Raw genomic sequence first — 19,744 nt, forward strand, 5'->3', positions numbered from 1 at the left:
TCAAACAGATGAAAACCGAGATGTGAAGTTTCCTTGATGATGCTCTGAGCTCTGCTGAGACACCGGGAGGAGTGAATATCTGTCAGGGAGGGGAGAGGGCAGCCAATGACCCTCTGTGCTTCTTTCACTGTCCTCTGAAGCCTTACTTTGTCTGCCTCAGTGCAGCTCCCATACCAGGTGGAAATGTAGTATGTGAGCAGGCTCTCGATGGACGAGTGGTAGAAGGCCAGCAGCAGCTTCCTGTCCAGGCTGTTCTTCCTGAGGACTCTCAGGAAGTAAAGACGCTGCTGAGCCTTCTTTATAGCAGCCGAGATGTGGTCTGTCCAGGGGAGTTCATTTGAGATCTGAACTCTCAGGAACCTGAATGTGTGGGCTCTCTCCACGCACTCGCCGTTGATGTAGAGTTCTGTTCCTCCTGAAGTCCACGATGAGCTCCTTTGTCTTTACAGTGTTCAGTGCTAGGTTGTTGTCAGAACACCAGGTTGTAAGCTTCTCCTCTCTGTAGGCTGCCTCGTCTCCCTTTGAGATCAGAATAGATGCAACCTTATTGTTAAAAAAGTGCAAGAAATCTTCATGTCACACACGATATTTCCAGTGTAGTGGACGGAGTGGGGTTTAAAACAGTATCAATTGTTTTAAAAAGAACATGTGGCTCATTAACATGTGTAATACCAATTCAGGGAAGTGTTTTGTTTTCTCAGTTTTCACAACGTTCTGGTAGTTCTTCCATCTGTCTTTGAGGATTTGATAAGAATCTTGCAGACTGTCTTTTTTCCACCTGCGCTCCGCCTTTCTGCATTCACGCCACGCTGTATGTGTGACGTCATTGAGCCACAACTCCTGTTTGGCACTGGGGCGCATGGCTTTTAGAGGGGCTAAACTGTCCAAGACATCAGCATAGGTAGAAGTAAAATAGTTCATTAGCTGGTCAGTGTTTAGAGCAGCATCAGGGGTCGTTTGAGCCTGCGCTGCAGTGGTGAATAGCGTGGCAAAGGCAGCGGCCGTGTGAGGCTTGATTAAAACGGCCAAGGCGTATAGGAGCAGGCAGTTTTGTACTATAGTTTAAATGAAAGTCAAACGTGACCGGACTATGGTCTGAAAATGTTGCATCTCCCACAAGTTGTTATCAACAGGAAGTCCATAAGACAATACGAGGTCTAAAGTGTGTCCGTGCATTTGTGTAGGTCCAGTGACATTCTGTACCAAATTAAAGGCCTCCACCAATTCTCAAAAGTCTTTCACCATAGGTTTAAAAGGGCAATTTTAGCATGTTTATGATCTTTCTGGAAGTCACACAATTGGGAATATGACCACAACTTTCTCTAAAGTTGCATAAATACTTATGTTTGCAATAGCTGGATTATCAACTTTGATTGATTTCAGCATGAAAAAGGACAACACAAACATGTCTCCTCCTGTTGTATTTATGTACAAATGCTTGTGATATTTGGTCTCTTGCAGCACATGGAAGTTCCTGGTGTTTGTGCATGCCAAGATAGGAGAGCTGAAAGTGAAGGATCTGAGTCAGAAGCTGCAGGGCATATCAGGTTTCATCTTCCACCTTCAGCTGTGTGAAGGACAGCATCTCAAACATCAGATCCTGCTCAAATCGCACACTGAGTGCGTCTTCATTTGTTGCTGTCATACATAAAATGAGTGCTTCTGTAGCTTGAATGTTGTAACTTGTTTGTGCACCAAGGAGCGGGAAGCAGCGATGGATCACTGCCATGTTTCCATCAGATCCACTGGAGGACATAGAGCACGCCAGTGAGAATGCTGGTCAGTGCTCAGCTGGATAAACACCATTAACACTTGTAAATCTCTCATTTATGTCTTATGTCGTCCTCTCAGACATATCTCAGGTGCAGTGCATTAGAAGCTATCAGGCCCAGGAACATGATGAGTTAACGCTGGAGAAGGCTGACATTCTTCAAGCCAAGACCATCACAAGTGATGGTAAGTAAACACTTATCCATGGAAATACATCCCATACATACATAAAGTACAGGCCAAAAGTTTGGACACACACACTTTTGTCCTGTACTGTACAAACCCTTGTTAAAATAGAAGGTAAGTTTATGTTAACATTTTTTTAAGAAGATTGAAGAACAAATCTAATAAACACAGTTCTAACAGTAGGAAAATACTGTTCTTTTCCTTTCATGACAGCATTCAGTCTTTTTAAGTCCATCATCATAGCACGTTTTGGCTATACCGGTATATTGTATATTTATTGTCCACTTTTTCTTTCTAAAATGATTAAAATATAACAAATATAAAGACAAGTTCAATAATTAAAACATGCGTGAATTAATTAAAATGATTTATGTCATTGATCAAACTGTCATGACAAATGTACTGTATATATTTTATTACCTTTTAAAATGTTTATTTTTTATTGACATTTCTATTTAATTAATCACATATTTAAGTATTTAATCATATTTACAGTTTATATATTAAATGCCATTTGTAATGATTTAATGGTATTTCTATTAATTGAATTTCATTTTATTTAATGGGAGGGTCCAAAGGGGTTGGGTGCAGAGTGAGCTGGGTGGCAGCCGAAAGCGGGGACCTTGGCAAAGAAGCTAGCTCTTGGCACATGGAATGTCACCTCTCTGGTGGGGAAGGAGCCTGAGCTGGTGCGCAAGGTGGAGAAGTTCCGACTAGGTATACAGTGTTCCCTCGTTTATCGTGGGGGATAGGTTCCCAAAATAGCCCGCAATAAGTGAAATCTGCAAAGTAGACAACTTAATTTTTTTTTTTTAACAATTATTGTATGTTTTAAGACCGTAAAACCCCTCACCATACACTTTGTACACTTTTTAGACATTTTCTCACATTTCACTCTTGTTTAAACACTCAAAAAAGTTCAAACTGTGGACCAGTTCTACACTCTCAGCAGGGTCCTTGAGGGTGCAATAGAGTTTGCCCACCAGTCTACATGTGTTTTGTGGACTTGGAGAAGGCATTCGACTGGGGGTGCCGGACAACCTCATTCAGACTGTTCGTTCCCTGGATGACCGATGTCAGAGTTTGGTTTGCAATGCCGGCAATAAGTCGGACATGTTTCCAGTGAGAGTTGGACTCCGCCAGGGCTGCCCTTTGTCACCGATTCTGTTCATTATTTTTATGGACAGAATTTGTAGGTGCAGCCAGGGCATTGAGGGGTTCCGGTTTGGTGGCTGCAGGACTGGATCTCTGCTTTTTGCTGATGATGTGTCCTGCTGGCTTTATCGAGCCGTAACCTGCAACTCTCACTGGATTGGTTCGCAGCCAAGTGTGAAGACGCCGGGATGAGAATCAGCATCTCCAAGTCCATGGTTCTCGCCACGAAAAGAGTGCCATCTCCGGGTCGGGGATGAGATCCTGCCCCAATCCTTCCCGAGCTCTCAATTTACCGGTCAATCTACGTTCCTACCATCACCTATGGTCATGAGCTTTGGGTAGTGACCGAAAGGACAAGATCGCGGGTACAAGCGGCCGAAATGAGTTTTCTCCATAGGAGGGATGGGCTCTCCCTTAGAGATAAGGTGAGAAGCACTGTCATCCAGGAGAGACTGGGAGTAGAATTGTTAATCCTCCGCATTGAGAGGAGCCAGATGAGGTGGCTTGGGCATCTGGTCAGGATGCCTCCCGGACACCTCCCTGGGGAGGTGTTCAAGGCACGTCCGAGCGGTAGCAGGCCTCGGGGAAGACCCAGGACACATTGGAGAGCGGGGATGAGCTGGACGAAGTGGTCAGGGAGAGGGAAGTCTGGTTAGGCTGCTGCCTCCGCTACCCGACGTCAGATAAGTGGTAGAAGAAAGATCAATGGATAGATTGACATATTTGTTAAATGGCATTGTAATGATTTAATGATATTTCTATCTTTTGAATGGCATTTTTTAATATTTAATTACATTTATTTAATGTAATTTCTAATGACTTAATAATATTTACACAGTATGTAATGCATTTTCAGGTATTTAGTGCTTTTTCTAATTACTTCATTGTATTTTTCTATATTGAATAGCATTTTTCAATATTTAATGCCATATTTATTTAATGGCTTTTTTAATGATTTAATGACACATTTATTTAATGGTATTTCTATTTATTAAATGACATTTTTACGTATTTAATGACATATTTATTTAATAGTATTTGTAATGATTTAATGGTATTTATAACGTAATGTTTTTTATTGATTTAATTGAATTTTGTATGATTTAATGGTATTTTTTATTTATTTCATAGCCATTTTATTTTAAGTCGCTTGAAAAAAACTCCATGGACTGCAACATGAATTTAGTGAATTTCACTCATTAAAGAGGTGGTGAGCGGGACCAGTAAATCTAATTTGAATTTGCCAAAATCTGTAATTTAACCAAACTTTGGGGAAATAGAGCATATTTCTATAGTAGGGAGTTTGTAGGGATGACTCAGGAGCTCAGTGTATCTCTGAGCGCAGTTTAATGATCATCAAAAAAGGGGCAGCCTCAGGTTAATGGCTGTTAACAGCCATTGAGGTAAATTATTTAAGGTGGGGTCTTTTGTTGTTTTCACGATTTCCAGGGGTTAACTTCTTCTGACACTTAAAATTTTGATGCATGAGGTGCATCTGAAACTCAACTTCCTATTACACCTTCATCATAAGTTAAGGCAGGGGTGGACAAAAATTTGGCCCTGGACTTTTTGGTCCAGACAGGCCCACTGCAATCATATGCAGGTACTGTGCCAACTCGCCCCATTGATGTACATACAAACACGCAACACCATTATACTAAACAATTGGGGATTCTCCGATCAATCAGCCGCCAATCATTATTGGTGATGCTGATAAACTCCTTTCAAAACCGATCACAAAATCACGCATCTCGTATTGAGCTTTACACAGGTTACACCAATCAATGCCAGCGTGTCTGATCACTCCCTTACCAAACCTATTGCCATTCGACTATTCTTGCATCTGTTTTTTTTACGCTTTGCCTGTCTGTCACTGGCTGTACTTTACATTGGCTGCAGCTAGCTAGCTAGAGTTATCCGCCTAGCTTCTGGTCTTTGGACTCCAAATGTGACTTTTTTACAACAGTAACATTTTGTTTTTAAAACAAACAAGTAATGCGGTGAGTTTGGAGCTTGTTTTTGTCCCACGGGGAAGTGGATATCATGTTCATGGGGTACGTACTAAGTTTTTCAAGTGTCACTGAACAACTTTACTATCTTGTTGTCATTATACTAATTATGTCTTGTCCTCAACACACTATTTGTGTGTGGTTGTTTACTGAACATAAACACACAGCCTTATGATGGTGATATTATTATCACAGGTGTCTCCTAACTCGCCAGGTGATTTTGAATAGCTTGCAAAGGGTCATAAAATAACTTCATAACCACTTAGAAGTTGAATTCAGACTTTATGCCTTTATATAACTGGAGAATAACTCTGAGTGCGCAGACCTCCGCCAAGCGTCATACTTCCCCCCATATTGTGATTTACACCATAAATATTAGTCCTACATTTATTTTATCTACATATTTAGATTCCTTGACCATAAAACATGCTATTAGCAATTGGATTTATAATGATATCAATATTACTTCAGTAGTTATTCACAAAAATCACATTTTCCATAATGGCAGTTTTCTTCTGCATCGAGCTCCATAGCTTGTGAAGATACAACTAATTTGTTGGCACAATCCAGATGCCACGGTGTCTTGGCTACATATAATGATGTTTGTTGCATGTTTATAGCTTCATTTGTTGTCCTCCTATGATGAAAATTCCAAAGGTCCCCTATTTTTTCATATTCTGGATCATAGTATCTGGAATTATTCCATTATCTGGAGCAGTCTTTGATATTTTGTAGAACCTGTTGGAAACTTGTCCTATATTTTTTTTCCAAGTACACTGACCATTTTTTGTGGAGTTCTATGCACAAATGCCAAAAATGGGCCTATCTCGCAATTTTAAAGAATCCTTTTAAAAAATCCTGGATCACCCCCTAAAATTGAATTCAAATCCATTCAGTAATGTTCAAGTTATTTTGAACACAAACAAACAAACAGATAAAGGCCATAACCTAACCTCCTCAACGGAGGTAATGACAATTGACCACAAAATAGCATAATGACGATGGCTACATTGTGCTTGGTAAATAAAGTAGTGTACAATTTCAATGTTGCCAGTCATAAATAAAGCACAAATAGTTGACAGTTCTAATAGTGATAAAGGTTGGAGACCCCTGCAACCTGGACATTCAATTTATTCTGTTTAAGTTGAGCAGGACAGATTTCTATTTAATAAAGATATTTATTTGTATTATTTTATGCTGTTAATTTTGTTATCTTGAGCTAAAAAAACAACTATTGAGCAGTTTATTTCCCATATTATATTATTCCTATTACCCCAAAACATGAAATTGAGGTTTGTGTCAAATAGTACAAAAAACCTTTCACACAAAAAAAGGCAACAAAAGAAAAAGGCAATCCGCACAGACGTTTATTTTTTAATAATTACCTATTTGCCAGGGGCCCTAACTGAAAAATATGTAAAGCATACATATTGTTTAACTTGTTACATCAATGTCCTTCATGATGCTAACCGAACTGTGGGCATTAAAAAAGGGGCATGTTGACACTTAAACACTTGAACTCCGCAGGTGACATGGTGGGGGTGGGGTGGGTGGTGGTGTAACTCACCACTCCATGTTTGCTATGTATTATGTCAAGTAAAGTTCATAGACAGTTAAGCTAGCGTTCTGAACCATTTATAGTGTTGCCTCGGTTTTCCCCACCAAACACACAGATGCACACTGATGCAAATATTCATGTAAATAAAACCTCCGATATTAAAATCAGTTTAGTTGGCGTGATCCAAGCAGAACAAACGGCCAACTTGTTAGCTTACAGAGTGATCGGAACACGAACTCGTAAAACACCAGCGAGCAAGGCCAAGTGCTCATGAAGTGGCAGCGGGTACGGCCAATCACCTCTTAGCAAGATACAGAAAGAGCCAATCGATGAGCTTGCCGGAGGTCTAAGGGGAAACAGGCTTCAACTCTGTCTTTGCTTTAACTTCAGTGGCCATTTTCCACTAGGTCCTAGAACCTGGCATGTATCAATTTCCTTTTAGTATAGCGAACAGTAAGGCGCAGCAATAAATAAATAAATAAACCGCCGTCCATTTGCCCGTTTTTGGTTGGCCCACCGGGAAAACTCCCAGTACTCCCGATGGCCAATCCACCCCTGAGTTAATGTTTAGTATTTTTACTTCCTGATGTTACCTTCTTTTTACACTTGTATGAAATGTAATAATATTAAAATGTGAGTGCAAAGAATAAATGAATTAAAAATGTCTAAGGAATGTTGCTGTGGTTCCTTCCAGGCTGGGTGGAAGGCATCAGGTTGTCTGATGGGGAACGGGGCTGGTTCCCCAAATCCTACATTGAGGAAATCACCAGTCGCAGCGCACGTCTCCGCAACCTCCGGGAAAACATCCGCATTAAATGTGTCACACAGAAACTGGAAGGCGAGGACGAGTGAAGAGACATTGGGAGTGGTCTCACAATGCACATTTGACATGAACTCAAATAAAAACTACTGCTAATTACGTCAGTCCTGTGGTGGACATGACTCAGGAAGATTGCTGAGTCACTGCCAACATGTATGATATAAAGTACAGGAGACACATTCATGTACAGTACTATAGCTAGGGACGCTCCGATCGATCAGCCATATCGTGTGAAAACACGTTATCGCATTTGCCGATAAACGCCTTTCAAAGCCCATCACAAAAACCGATTGGCGTGCGGAGGCAAATCCTAAATGTCTGCTGTGTCACGTAGGGTTGCCAACAAAATGTTGCGTCTCGTATTGAGCTTGCCACAGGCTTCGCCAATCGATGCCAGCTTGTTTCCACCAGGGCTTCTCAAGTAGTGGGACGGACTGTGGTTTCAGTTCTGAGTTCAGTCTGTACAGTACAGATAAATAAATAGATTTGATCAGTTTCTCAATAGTATTTCAAATTGGGAGGGGGGTGGGCTGGAAAACATTTCTGTCACCAGAGAGGGGCATGACTGGAAATAATTGAGAACCACTGGTTTACACAATTTACCTGTTTGTCACTAGCTGTACTTTATATTGGCAGCAGCTAGCTCGCTAGCTAGCTAGTGTTATCAACATAGCTTCTGGTCTTCAGACACCAAATGCGAATTTTTCAGCATAGTGACATTTTGTTTTTAAAACAAACAAGCAATGCGGTTGGTTCAGACCTCGTTTTTGTCCCACGGAAAGCCAGAAGTGGATATCACGTTCATGGGGTACAGACTAACTTTTAACTAATGAATTGAATTCAGACTTTATGCCTTTTATATAATGACAAATGAGCACAAAAGAGCAATAAGACGATGGCCACACTGTTTGAGTGGCGATCTGCTTGGTAAATAAAGTAGTGTACAATTTATAAATAAACCATAAATAAAACACAAATAGTTAACAGCTCCAATAGGGATGAAAGTTGGAGACCCCTGCAACCTGGACACTCAATTTATTCTGTTTTTCATTGAAAAGGACAGATTTCTGTTTAATAAAGATATTTATTTGTATTATTTTATTCGGTTAATTTTGTTATCTTGAGCTAAAAAATAAGTTTTAAACAGTTTATTTCCCATGTATTCATATTACCCCAAAACATGCATCAAATTGAATTCAGGTTTGTGTCAAATAGTACAAAAATAGTTTCACACAAATAAAGAGAAAAAAAAGAATAGCCCCTCAAACGTTTATTTTTTAATAATTATCTATTTGCCAGGGGCCCTTGGAATTTTCTAACAGCGCCCCTCACCAATACCGCTCACCATAAATACATTGAAAATCTAAAGTTAATCCATGTGATCGGTATCAGTATCGGCCCATCTCACTCATGGATGATCGGCATAAAACCCTGATCGGAGCATTCCTAACTGTAACATGTTTACACTTTGGAGAGCTGATCGCTACATCTAAATATACAGTATATAGAGAATATAATAAATATACTGTATATGAGTTTAAGAGTTCCAATATTTGGACTCTGTCATAAAAGGCATATGCTAGAATTATGTATTTTAAATAGCACAAGTAAATACATCACTCTTGTGGGTTGCCGAAGCCATTTGTTGTATTTCCATTAAAAACGCATCAAGTACTAGATTAGCACTCAAGACTTGTAGGTGGAGCGCCATCTGCTGGCTCTGGTTGGTCACTGCTCCACTCAGCCGCAATGCAAAATGAATTCTTGTATTTGCACCTTTCTTCTGATCCGCACCAAAATGCAATGTAAGTTTTTGCTCAGCTCGTGTGCCACTCCTTTACAATGTTTCGTATTATTTGGTTGTGTAGTTTTTTGCGTAGTACAGCTAAAAGATGACGAGCAAGCTACCATCATTTCAAAGGCTGCAATTAAAATAAATTACAATTAGTATATAAGTACAATAAAAATAAATACAATTCAGAATTCAATTGAAGGCAACACTTTCACTTTCACGGAATGAATGAATGAAAATGAATGGATGAATGACTTTCCATTTGTTCTTTTATTTTAATGCTATTCCACAATTACAGCTTTAAACAAATAAGTCATCAGTGCAGTAAATGTTTAACAATGTACATAATAAAATAAAAATAAATCTATGAGGTTTTATTTAGTAAACGTTGATGCCAGCAATAAAAATGACATATTGTCACATTGTTGTAGCAATTCAGTTGTTGCAAAAAAAAAAACACCATGCATCTCAAAAATATGTATAATGTGGGGTGTTTTGTGTTACTGGTCTAAATTCCAGATCCATGCTTTTCACTGGACAGTGGACAACATTCTGAAGCACTGCGCTATATTGAGACCTTATTGATAGCTCTAAATGGTTGTTGTATTTTTAAAACACTGATTATTAACATTTCAATCCTACATTCTTGTCGGTGGCACATGGAATTTTTTTTGTAATCACTACTTCTTTTTGTAATTTAAAACGTATATTTATACTTCTTCAGCTGTTTTGTTCTCGTTATAAGGATATGCTGAATCTAGTTCAATGACTTTATGCATTAACTATAATTTATGTGAACACTTGTTCAAACTTTTTCAACCGGGTGCCACATACAGAAAAACTGAAGGGTGTGGGAGGACATTTTGTGCATTAAAAATGCTAAAAACAATCTGATGTACTAGGAGGTTAATATATGCTAACCTATCCAACAGAGCAAATTAGTGTACTAAGTAATAATACATCTCATTAATGTTGAAATCATTTTATATGCAGAGGGCCAATAAAACACCAAAAATAGTCCCCATGCCGCACTTTGGACACTTTGCATTACTCAGACAACAGGCTGGAAGTGTGCAGACTACTGTAAACATTTCAACAATGAAATAAACTGGAATATATTCGATTGATCTTGTCTGTGAGCAGTTTATTGTGTTGGAAGCCCACAAAAATGAGATATTAAAAAAGACAATGTTTATGGTGACACAATGTACCAAAGTTGGTTTGAGAAGATGTCATCTCCATGTTTGTGGCATATTCATTGTACCTGCACATAATACACATTTCCCTTCACCTCAGTCTAAACAACACTATGCTGTATCCTCAGCTGCGCCCATTGACGTGTGCTTGTTCTTTTGCTGTGATGCTCTCCTTGCGACTCCTGTGCGGCTTTGTTGTGACGGTTGACACAGCAGCAACGCTTTTGTCTGGCTACAGCACAAAAACACAGGAAGATTTGACATTTTCCATGCAAACCTTTCATTTGACATCTACAAAAAACACTGATTTGTCAGAGAAAAGGGCAAAACAAAATGTAAACGTATAGTTATTTATTTGTGAACACAAGAAGAAGAAACCATGTATAATGTAAGAGTTTAGAAATATTAAAAGGCAGAGCATGGTGTTGATCTCTGACAAGTTAGTGCATGTTGACTGTTTGCCCCATAGACCAATGAGTTAAAATATGCAAGTTAGGTGCACTCTATACTAGGGGTGTCACAAGATCTTGTGTCACATGACCTCACGAGATTAAAACTTGACAAGATTTCTCGTTCAGAAAAACACTGTTTTTCGGCACTAGTGCTGAGATGATGTTTGTTCCATAGAACAACAGCATGAACGGAGTGAGCCCTTTTGTCAGTCATACAGTCTCTTTGTTTTGATGGGTGGGACCTGTAGCATACACACAGAGTGCAGAAGAGTGTAACGTAGTAGAAATTAAATTATGAGTAGATTGCTTGTACTGTCTTGTCTCGTGACACCCCTACTCTACTCTGAATCAGTACTCTGTATTAAATATAAATACAATCACAGTGTTTGTACAACCAGAGATAACAATATTGCACACCTGGCGTAAATGAAAGATCCAGTTGTGATGATCCTCCATGCAGGTACAAGACACCTGCAGAGGCTCCACCAGCTCGCCTACAAGACAACAGTACTGATGAATACTCTAATAGTTTACATGTAAACTTTGTTTGTGTGTACAGTATATTGAATCTAGCTTTGCATACCTCGCAGCTCAAACTCAAGTCGTCCAGGCTGGGCTGATCTCTCTGTGGCTTCGATGCCTCGACGCGGCAGCCTGCCCTATTTTTGGAAAAATATATTACTGTATATACTGTATTTGGGCGACTCAACTACTTCATGAAGAGGACCACGATTTGAAAAATGTAAGTGCCCAAGGACCGGACATGCAATCTCCCATTATTACTTACTTTGTTACAAAGTTAACATATCTACTTCCCCACTGCATTTTCAGTAGCCTAAATGTATAGTTAGAACAATGATCCATTCTCGTGTGGATGTGACTATTTACTGATCCGAAACTGTATGGACGCAATTGTTCCCATGTGGACAGGGCCTTACTTTCTCTTGTGGCTTTTCAGCATTTTTACAACAAAACTACATTTTTTAAATGTCTTTTTAAAGTTTACTAATACCTAACATTCCTACTATTATTACTATTATTATTATTGCTTGATATATTAATTTAGCAACATGATCCACATACGTGCGCAGACACAGGGGGAAAAATATCTTAATTTTATTATGGTTTTTTTTGGTTTGTTTTTTTGTTGGGGGGTTTTTTCTATGTCTTTGAGTATCACGAGAAACACTATATAAGTCCTCAAAAACTATTATTATTATTACTACATTTGTCCATAATGTCACATTATTTTCAGGACAAAACAAAAAAAAATTATGAAATATATTTTTGGGTCAGGAGATCAAGGGTTGGAATGTCCATAAACCACAATATGAGTGTGAATGGTTGTTTGCCTATACGTGCCCTGCGATTGGCTGGCGACCAGTCCAGGGTGTGATTCTACTCCCTTATAGTAAGGCGTGTGCTGTCTATTTGACTTAGGGTTACCAAATATGGTTAATAACTGTATGTGCATGCATCTAAGTTGTCATGAGAACAGACTGCAAGACTGCAAGAGTGTATAAAAAAAGTATATAGCATGTCGAGATGGGTCATGACCTGGTACGTGATATTGAGCAGCTTGTTGTCTACTGACAGCAGCAGCACGTCTTGAGGGAAGAGAACCATAAGTCGTTCTTGAAGACCCTGTGAGAACAAAACCACCACAATCAGACACCTTTTGTGCAAAGTCATATTTTGTCCTAGAATACCCGATGCATGCAGCCATCATTGCTGCTGGAAGACGCTACTATTTCTAACCTGTCTGTGTGTATTGATAATATGGACCACTGACAAGTAGGCTGGTCGTCCCATGTGCTGTATAGGTGAACCCTCCCACTCCCATATTGGAGCATGCATCAAGTACTTCTTCAGCTCCTGTCTTTTCCAGTGCTCATCACAAGGTAACTGCAGAGAGGAATGTGTTAAGAATTAAAGCTTCTTTGTCATATGCACTGATGAACACATGAGCATTCATTACTAGATAGGAGAGAGCACAGTGGGAAGGACTCATGGGCTGCGTCATTGACTTGTATGTCCTGTCTTCTACGTGCTGCATCCATGTCTGCAACTCTGCACCAGTGGAACTTATGAAGACCTTGGGGTCCATCATCCGGCCTGGATAAAACAAGGACCATCATGCATTACCTATATTTTCAAACACTTTATTTCTCACCAAGGGGCAATTCAAGGCACAAAGAGCAGCAGACAGAAGAACAGGACAAGAACAAACAGAACATCAGACAATAAAACAGACACAAAGTTGTACAATTTCAAATTAAAAATTGAAATTAAATGAGGTTTGTGCAATATCTGGACAGGGAGTTGTCAGAGTTCAGAAGCTGGACTGTTGTGGAGACAAATGTTGCCCTCCTCTTTTGTGTTCTGCAGCATGGACATCTTAACCTACAACCCGATGGGTCAAACACAGAGTGTAATGCGTGTGAAGGGTCATGTAGGATCCTGTGAGCAGTGCGAGGTATTTTCTGGTTGCAATATAGGTAAAGGGCTCTAACTGGGTGTCCAGTCATTTTGGAACAAATTCCGGTGATGCTGAGTAAGCATGAAGATTAACTAAATAAACCCAGGAGAAGTTTTTTGTTCACTCCAAACAAACAAAGATTCCTCAAATGAGACTATCTCCGGTGGAACTTCTTGAGGAAGGCTGTCAAATATGGTGCTCAAGTACCTATATTCCTCAACCACCTCCACTGGCTCCCCCCCAATGGTGGTAGTAATGGACTCTGCCAGTTGTCGCTGCTTACTGACAAACGTCACAATCACCTCTTTGCTCTTGGTTGGGTTAGGCTGGAGACAAGCGTCGTCACATACTGTAAATAAAGTCCTGAAGAGCAGAACTATGGTGTCGGTTTGGTGCTGAGAGCAGGGGGGGACTAAGTACCTTTACAAGTGTACTTTGTATTCAGAGTGATTGTATGCCCTCTTTGTTTTTTCCTCAACCAATTTCCAATACTTTAACATAAATTATTATTATTATTTGTTGTTTTTTTTTATAAAACTGAACTGACTAAAACTAGACTAAAACATTTTAAGTTTTCTTCCAGTAAAACTGGACTAAAACTGTCACATATAGAAGTGACTTAAATGTGACTAAAAAAAGGAAGCATTTTCATCCTAAAGACTAAGACGAAAAATAAAATGGCTGTCAAAAACAACACTGACTGGATTATGTGCAATTTACAACTGCCATGTTCTTCAGGTCCTGCCAAGCAGAGCAGAGCAGAGGTTCCCTGGGAAAAGGGGACCACCTTGTTCTTATAATTCAGCTTGGCATATTAACGATTAACCTCCTTCTTCTCCTCCTCCGAACCAGTACATATAGTACAAATAATTTTCTTCTTATTGGGTATCTGCTTCTGTCATTGGCTGGCGACCAGTCCAGGGTGTACCCTGCCTCTCACCCAAAGTCAGCTGGGATAGGCTCCAGCATACCCCCGCGACCCTAATGAGGACAAGCGGCATAGTAGATGGATGGATGGATGGATGGAGTATCTGCTTTAGTTCTTTAGAGACCCAGGATTTATTATTAGGGAATACTGTAATGGTTTTGGTTGGGATAATACTGTTGACACACTGAATTACCTGCCTCATGACCGTCTAATCCCAGCTTTGGAGAAGACAATACTTTTTAGCCGATCCATCATGCCCTAAAAATGTACCAAAAGATCATTTTTGTAGACTTACTGCTGATCTCAAACATGTGAGGTGACTGTGACATGTCACACTCCTTGGAGATGACGCGAAAGGAAAGTCCGGAAAGAGGAAGCAGTCCCTGTAACGCACCCAAAAAATCAAATTTCGGTAGAAATACAACCCACACAGGCTAAGCATTACACACATCACTTTACTACCTCATAAATGAAGTCTTGCCTTGTGTGGTCCAGTGAGAGGATGAGCAGGTGGAAAGAGAATAAAACCAGGAAGTGTTCACACTTCTCCTGTGAGGAGAAATGCAGGTGTTAACAATGTGTCCAGTGTACTTTGTAGTATGTACCATGTAGTAATGTAGTGCCATTTGACCTGAGCGTATTTGCTGTGCAGACACACTAAGGAGGAGTGAATGATCTCTCCGTACATGTGAGCAGGTTGACCCTCCCAGCCTCTGACTGGCTGCTGGGAGAAGATTCTGTGGTGCAGCTCCTCTCTGCTCTTGCCCCACAGCACCCCCTACAGACACAAGTACCGTATCACACCATAGCTCTGCTGAAAATGAGCTTTTTTCATTGGATTGATTTATAAACAAGAATAAATTTAATATAAGAATAAATCACTTAAATTATAAAAACAGAATATGAGCATATTCTGTTTTTTCAAAAGGGTTGTTGGTGTTTACATGGCTGTGCGCAACCAGGTTATTGCTAATATAATATAATATAATTGGGTTATTTGACTGCATGTACTGTAAACGTAGCCAATGAGTTTCCTATTTATTTATTTTTTCCCATCCTCTTGAACTTCCTGTAAAGTTTGAATCACAGTGCAGACTGAGTTGTCATTGAAAATGTACTACTGTGTGTGTGTTTGTGCTGTATATACTGTATTTATGAAATGAGCATGGTCTTAAGTAAAAGTGCTAAGAGTCTTGTTAGGTGACACACGTAAAAACACACACCCACACACACTGACCTGTTGCTCCAGGTGTCGTAGTGACGTGTAACACGATGGCTGCTTGTCGTCTCGGCTGCCCCTCACTGACAGTTGAAGTCTGGTCTCTCCCAAACTCCACAGCCTAACAACACCACACACAAACACACACACATACATTCACCATGTACCGGTCCTTTAAGGGGATGCAAAACAAAAATGTTCCACACAGCGCATCTAATGACTTTGATGCAAAAACATCAAAAAGAAGCAAAGTCCTGCCGTGAGCCCCCTGCAGCCCAGCAACCATCAGACATAATAAGATTACTGTCAGACTAGACACAGAAGCACCTGTTGGCCCCATTTTGGTGGCATATTTTGTCTTTGTGTGTAACGGACATCAAGTGTGGCCCAATTTAGCTACATAAAATGTTGGCTACAAACTGGCAAATAAAACAGTCAGTGAGTTTGATGATAATAACTTCATGTGCATAAACTGCCATTAACAAGAGTCGTTCATTTTTCACTCTGAAGTTAAGGGACATACCAGTGCTTACAATGTAAAAAAAAACGCTTTATCTGACCCAAAATGTTGCTTTTACCCCTGGGTCCATGCTCCAATTCTCCACCAAATCTAGTCGAAATCAGTTACCGTAGTTTTCGATGTATAAGCCGCTAATTTTTCTTCAGAACAGCTCTTATGCACACACCCTCATCATAGAAAACACACAAAGAAATGCAAAGGATGCAGCTTTCAAGTTAGTTGATCAATCTAGCGACTTTTGCTCAAGCGTGCCAGCAGATCAGAACAGCATGGAGCAGTGTCAAAAAATCCACTATCACCAACGGGTTTCGAAGGCTGGACGACTGCGTGAGAGAGATTGACCAAGTGTGTGACGAAGGAATTATGAGACTGTTCAATTCTGACACTGAACATAGATGCACAGGTTTATCAGCACGCCCGCTCCTCCCGTTTAGTCATTTCTCTTTGAAAATGATGAGGTTGCAGTCCAAAAGTCTCTTACTGTGGGCAACGTGGAGTCGTAACTCGGCCATTTTATTCACTAAAGATCGCACATTGGCGAGGAAATTGCTCGGTAAGGAGAATCTGCGCGGTGTTAGCTTCACCTAAGCTCATTTTCCTCCGTGCATTCCTTGTAGACGCTACTTGCAAGCACTTCCGCCCCGGCTGAGTGGTGTGTGTAGACTATGGGACTACTCTGGAGATCTCAGGGACGAGTAGAAGATCAGTGATAATAAAGTACAATACAATATCCAAAAGCTCTTGTCAAGTGTAAGATGTTCAACCAGACCCAATATGGGCAAAATTATAATTACAAAACGGAAAATCTGTAAAAGATGCTGGGTTTCGCTGTGTGTACTCGCCGTCATCTCAATATCGTTCTTTGGGTAAACACACACGTCATTTTCAATTATTTATTAACAAAAATGAAGCTGAATTTGTATGAAAATAGGCTATTTATAACAAAAACATAGACATAACATGTGAAAATGTATACTCAGCAGCAGCCGTGGGTACCCCCATGTAGTCCGAATGGTACAACCTTGATCACATGACATCTTCATATGATTCGACTATGAGATTGATAGTCAAATCAGACTCCTCCAAATCGAATCGTCGACTAGTCAACTATTCTAAGACACCCCTATTTGAAAGTAATACATACGCAATTTGAGCTGAATGCAAAAATTAGTATTTCAAACCATAGTATCATTTTTGAACTATTATATAACTCATTCATATACTTTTATTATAATTTATTAGTATTATGTATATGTAAGATATTTTATTATTTGATTTATCATTTATTTTATTAATTTGTTTGTATTATACTATTATTAGTAGTAAGTGTATTTAATGTTGAGGTCAGTGAGCCAATTTGCATTAAATTATAATTATGTTAACTAATGAATAAATAGACTTTAATTTACACTTTACTTACAATAAACTAAATTGTTAAAGTATTAGCAATGTTATTCATTTTGTGCACATGGTATATTATAATTATTTACATTATTACTATGTATACTAACTGTATATTTTCGATTTAGTAAGTTTGATGACAACAACTCTTTGCACAAAATGATGAATGAAATATTAGTAGAATAAGTAGAAGTTGCATAATTATTCAAATGTGCACCTTCATACTCCACAAACTGTCTTCTAACATGAAATATTATGGATGAGTTTTATGCTAAGCAGTTCTGATTAAACACATAACTGCTTAGCTATAAGCGGTGGCTGTTGCTGGTTAGCCTGTGTTAATCTCCCAAGTCTTAGGAGGAAGGAGGATTTGTGCCATCATATTCAGCATTACAGCCGTCCATGTGTCTGCAATTGTCTTCTAGTAATCTCCTAATCATGTCAGCGCTGCTTCACTGAGCTTCCAAGTTTATGTTTATCTTTTTATACGACACAATGACTTCACATATGGATGGAAGCTGTTGCAAGATGCTTTACACTGAACACAACATGGCAGCAATGATGGCCCAAACCACTAAACTGTACATTTATCTAGCAAATGATGCTCTTGTCTCATTTGGCGGCATGTTCAAGTGTGTCCATCTTACCCTAAATTGTCTCCAGAGAGTTCCAGTAGCTCAATCTCATCAGGGCCCACCTCGTCCACTCCAGTGTGCCTCTGGGTCACACTGCAGCATCCCATCGTGGACAAAGTCCTCTCCTATCCTGTCCTGTCCTCCTGCTCTCAAACTCTCATCCCCACTGTGTGTGTTTGCCACACTCAAACCAGGCACACAACAAACAGACACACACACACACACAAAAGACCCCAAAAGAGGATATTGGGCATAGGAGGAGAGGAGGAGGAGGGGTGGCTACACTAATCTCTAGTTCCCCATTTTTTCTCTGTTTCCACCTAGCCTGGCAGACCAAAGGTGTCAGAAGAGGAATTGAAGTTAAAAATGGTGATACACAGTGTGGTTGTTCCTTCCTTCCTGTCAGCTGTCGCTCAGCTTGGTTTTGAACAACAAAGCTGAAACCAGCGCGTGTCTTAAAAGCAGGCACACTGCTAGTTTGCAAAGATTTCCAAACAGTTCAATACGAGCAGACAACACTAAATGCAGACTGGAGCCTTGTTGTCGCTCTGTCTGGTTAGAATGATTTGTACATCATCACTCCTGTATGCACATGTTTGTCTTTCAACACAAGCTGCGCTTCTTTTAGTTCGTGTGATGTGACGTAAATTGTTGTCCCGATGAAAAAAACGTGCATCAGTGACAGAAAAAGAAAACAATTTGTTTTATCAGTGGCCAGTTTGTAAGTCCAGTAGATGGCGCTCTTTTTACATTCTGTACTTTATAATCAATACTGATCAGTGATAAATTGATGATCCTTATATTTCTGTTTGGGAGTAATTCACATGATGTTGTCCAGCCATATTGGGCATGGCATATGACTCATCTTTTTTATTTTATCTGAGCATTTTTTGATATAATGACTTGCAAATGTGTAATTTATAGCATTAATGTTGGAAAAGCCATAGGATTATTTTATAGAGCATTGTAGTTTAGTAGCCTACAAAAGGGTTTTACCATTTGTTTCAATGATGATATTATATTCATATTTCTTTCAATATATAAAACCCATGAGTGAATTAATAGTAGAAAGGAAACTATATTGAAATGAGGAAAGATTATGTTATTTATATTTTATATTTTATCATATATTTAGCTTTGCTATTTACCAAACCGGAGTACTAAGTGCCTAAAAAAGTACCTGACAATTTTCAAAATATATTTATATTACATTCATATTTTCTAAGTAGTTTTAATTATAATACTGGGCATCTATATTTGTAATATTTTTTTTCCCCAATATATAACAGGTGTAATTCATGGAAGATTAACTAAATGTGGAAAAGACACTGGAGTATTTCAGAGATACTGTTGTTTAGTAGCTTACAAAATGTATTATTTTATATATTTGTTACTGAATATTCATATTCGTTCTAAATATTTAAAAATTATATTATATTCAGAGTTGTCATTTATGATTTTGTTCAATATATTATCCATGTAAGAATAACTAATACACATATAATACAGTATACAATAATTTCAATAGATACTGTTGTTTAGTGGCATTTTATAATATTTAAATTGTATTCATTTTTTATATTGTTACATTATAGTCAATTTAAATCAATTTAATTGTTTTTTT

General features: G+C 39.1%; 2 protein-coding genes across 5 annotated transcripts in view; one reads left to right on the forward strand and one right to left on the reverse strand.

Annotated features, from left to right (window-relative positions):
* Positions 1 to 10,406, forward strand: part of arhgef19 (Rho guanine nucleotide exchange factor (GEF) 19) — a 43,650-nt gene extending 33,244 nt beyond the window's left edge. For all 3 annotated transcript variants that reach the window (XM_054795797.1, XM_054795807.1, XM_054795817.1), the window contains exons 13-16: positions 1,462 to 1,620; positions 1,700 to 1,779; positions 1,852 to 1,956; positions 7,373 to 10,406. In XM_054795797.1, the coding sequence (XP_054651772.1) occupies positions 1,462 to 1,620; positions 1,700 to 1,779; positions 1,852 to 1,956; positions 7,373 to 7,530 (502 nt within the window). In that variant the 3' untranslated portion in view covers positions 7,531 to 10,406. The remainder of the gene's footprint in view (positions 1 to 1,461; positions 1,621 to 1,699; positions 1,780 to 1,851; positions 1,957 to 7,372) is intronic.
* LOC129192156 (rho guanine nucleotide exchange factor 7) lies at positions 9,611 to 18,660 on the reverse strand. 2 transcript variants are annotated; one of them, XM_054795828.1, is made up of 11 exons: positions 18,133 to 18,660; positions 15,583 to 15,685; positions 14,977 to 15,123; positions 14,808 to 14,894; positions 14,641 to 14,728; positions 12,917 to 13,053; positions 12,697 to 12,843; positions 12,496 to 12,582; positions 11,522 to 11,597; positions 11,356 to 11,432; positions 9,611 to 10,718 (listed from the first exon to the last, which is right to left on the reverse strand). In XM_054795828.1, exons 1-11 carry the CDS (start codon positions 18,225 to 18,227, stop codon positions 10,611 to 10,613), a joined length of 1,152 nt encoding a protein of 383 aa, XP_054651803.1. In that variant the 5' UTR covers positions 18,228 to 18,660; the 3' UTR covers positions 9,611 to 10,610. The 2 variants fall into 2 exon arrangements, 1 of the variants encoding a protein (XP_054651803.1); XR_008573364.1 differs by having other exon boundaries at positions 10,651 to 10,718; positions 11,522 to 11,592.
* Positions 18,661 to 19,744: the final 1,084 nt, after the last annotated feature.

Source organism: Dunckerocampus dactyliophorus, chromosome 1 (genome assembly GCF_027744805.1).
Source record: "Dunckerocampus dactyliophorus isolate RoL2022-P2 chromosome 1, RoL_Ddac_1.1, whole genome shotgun sequence".
NCBI classification, from domain to species: domain Eukaryota; kingdom Metazoa; phylum Chordata; class Actinopteri; order Syngnathiformes; family Syngnathidae; genus Dunckerocampus; species Dunckerocampus dactyliophorus.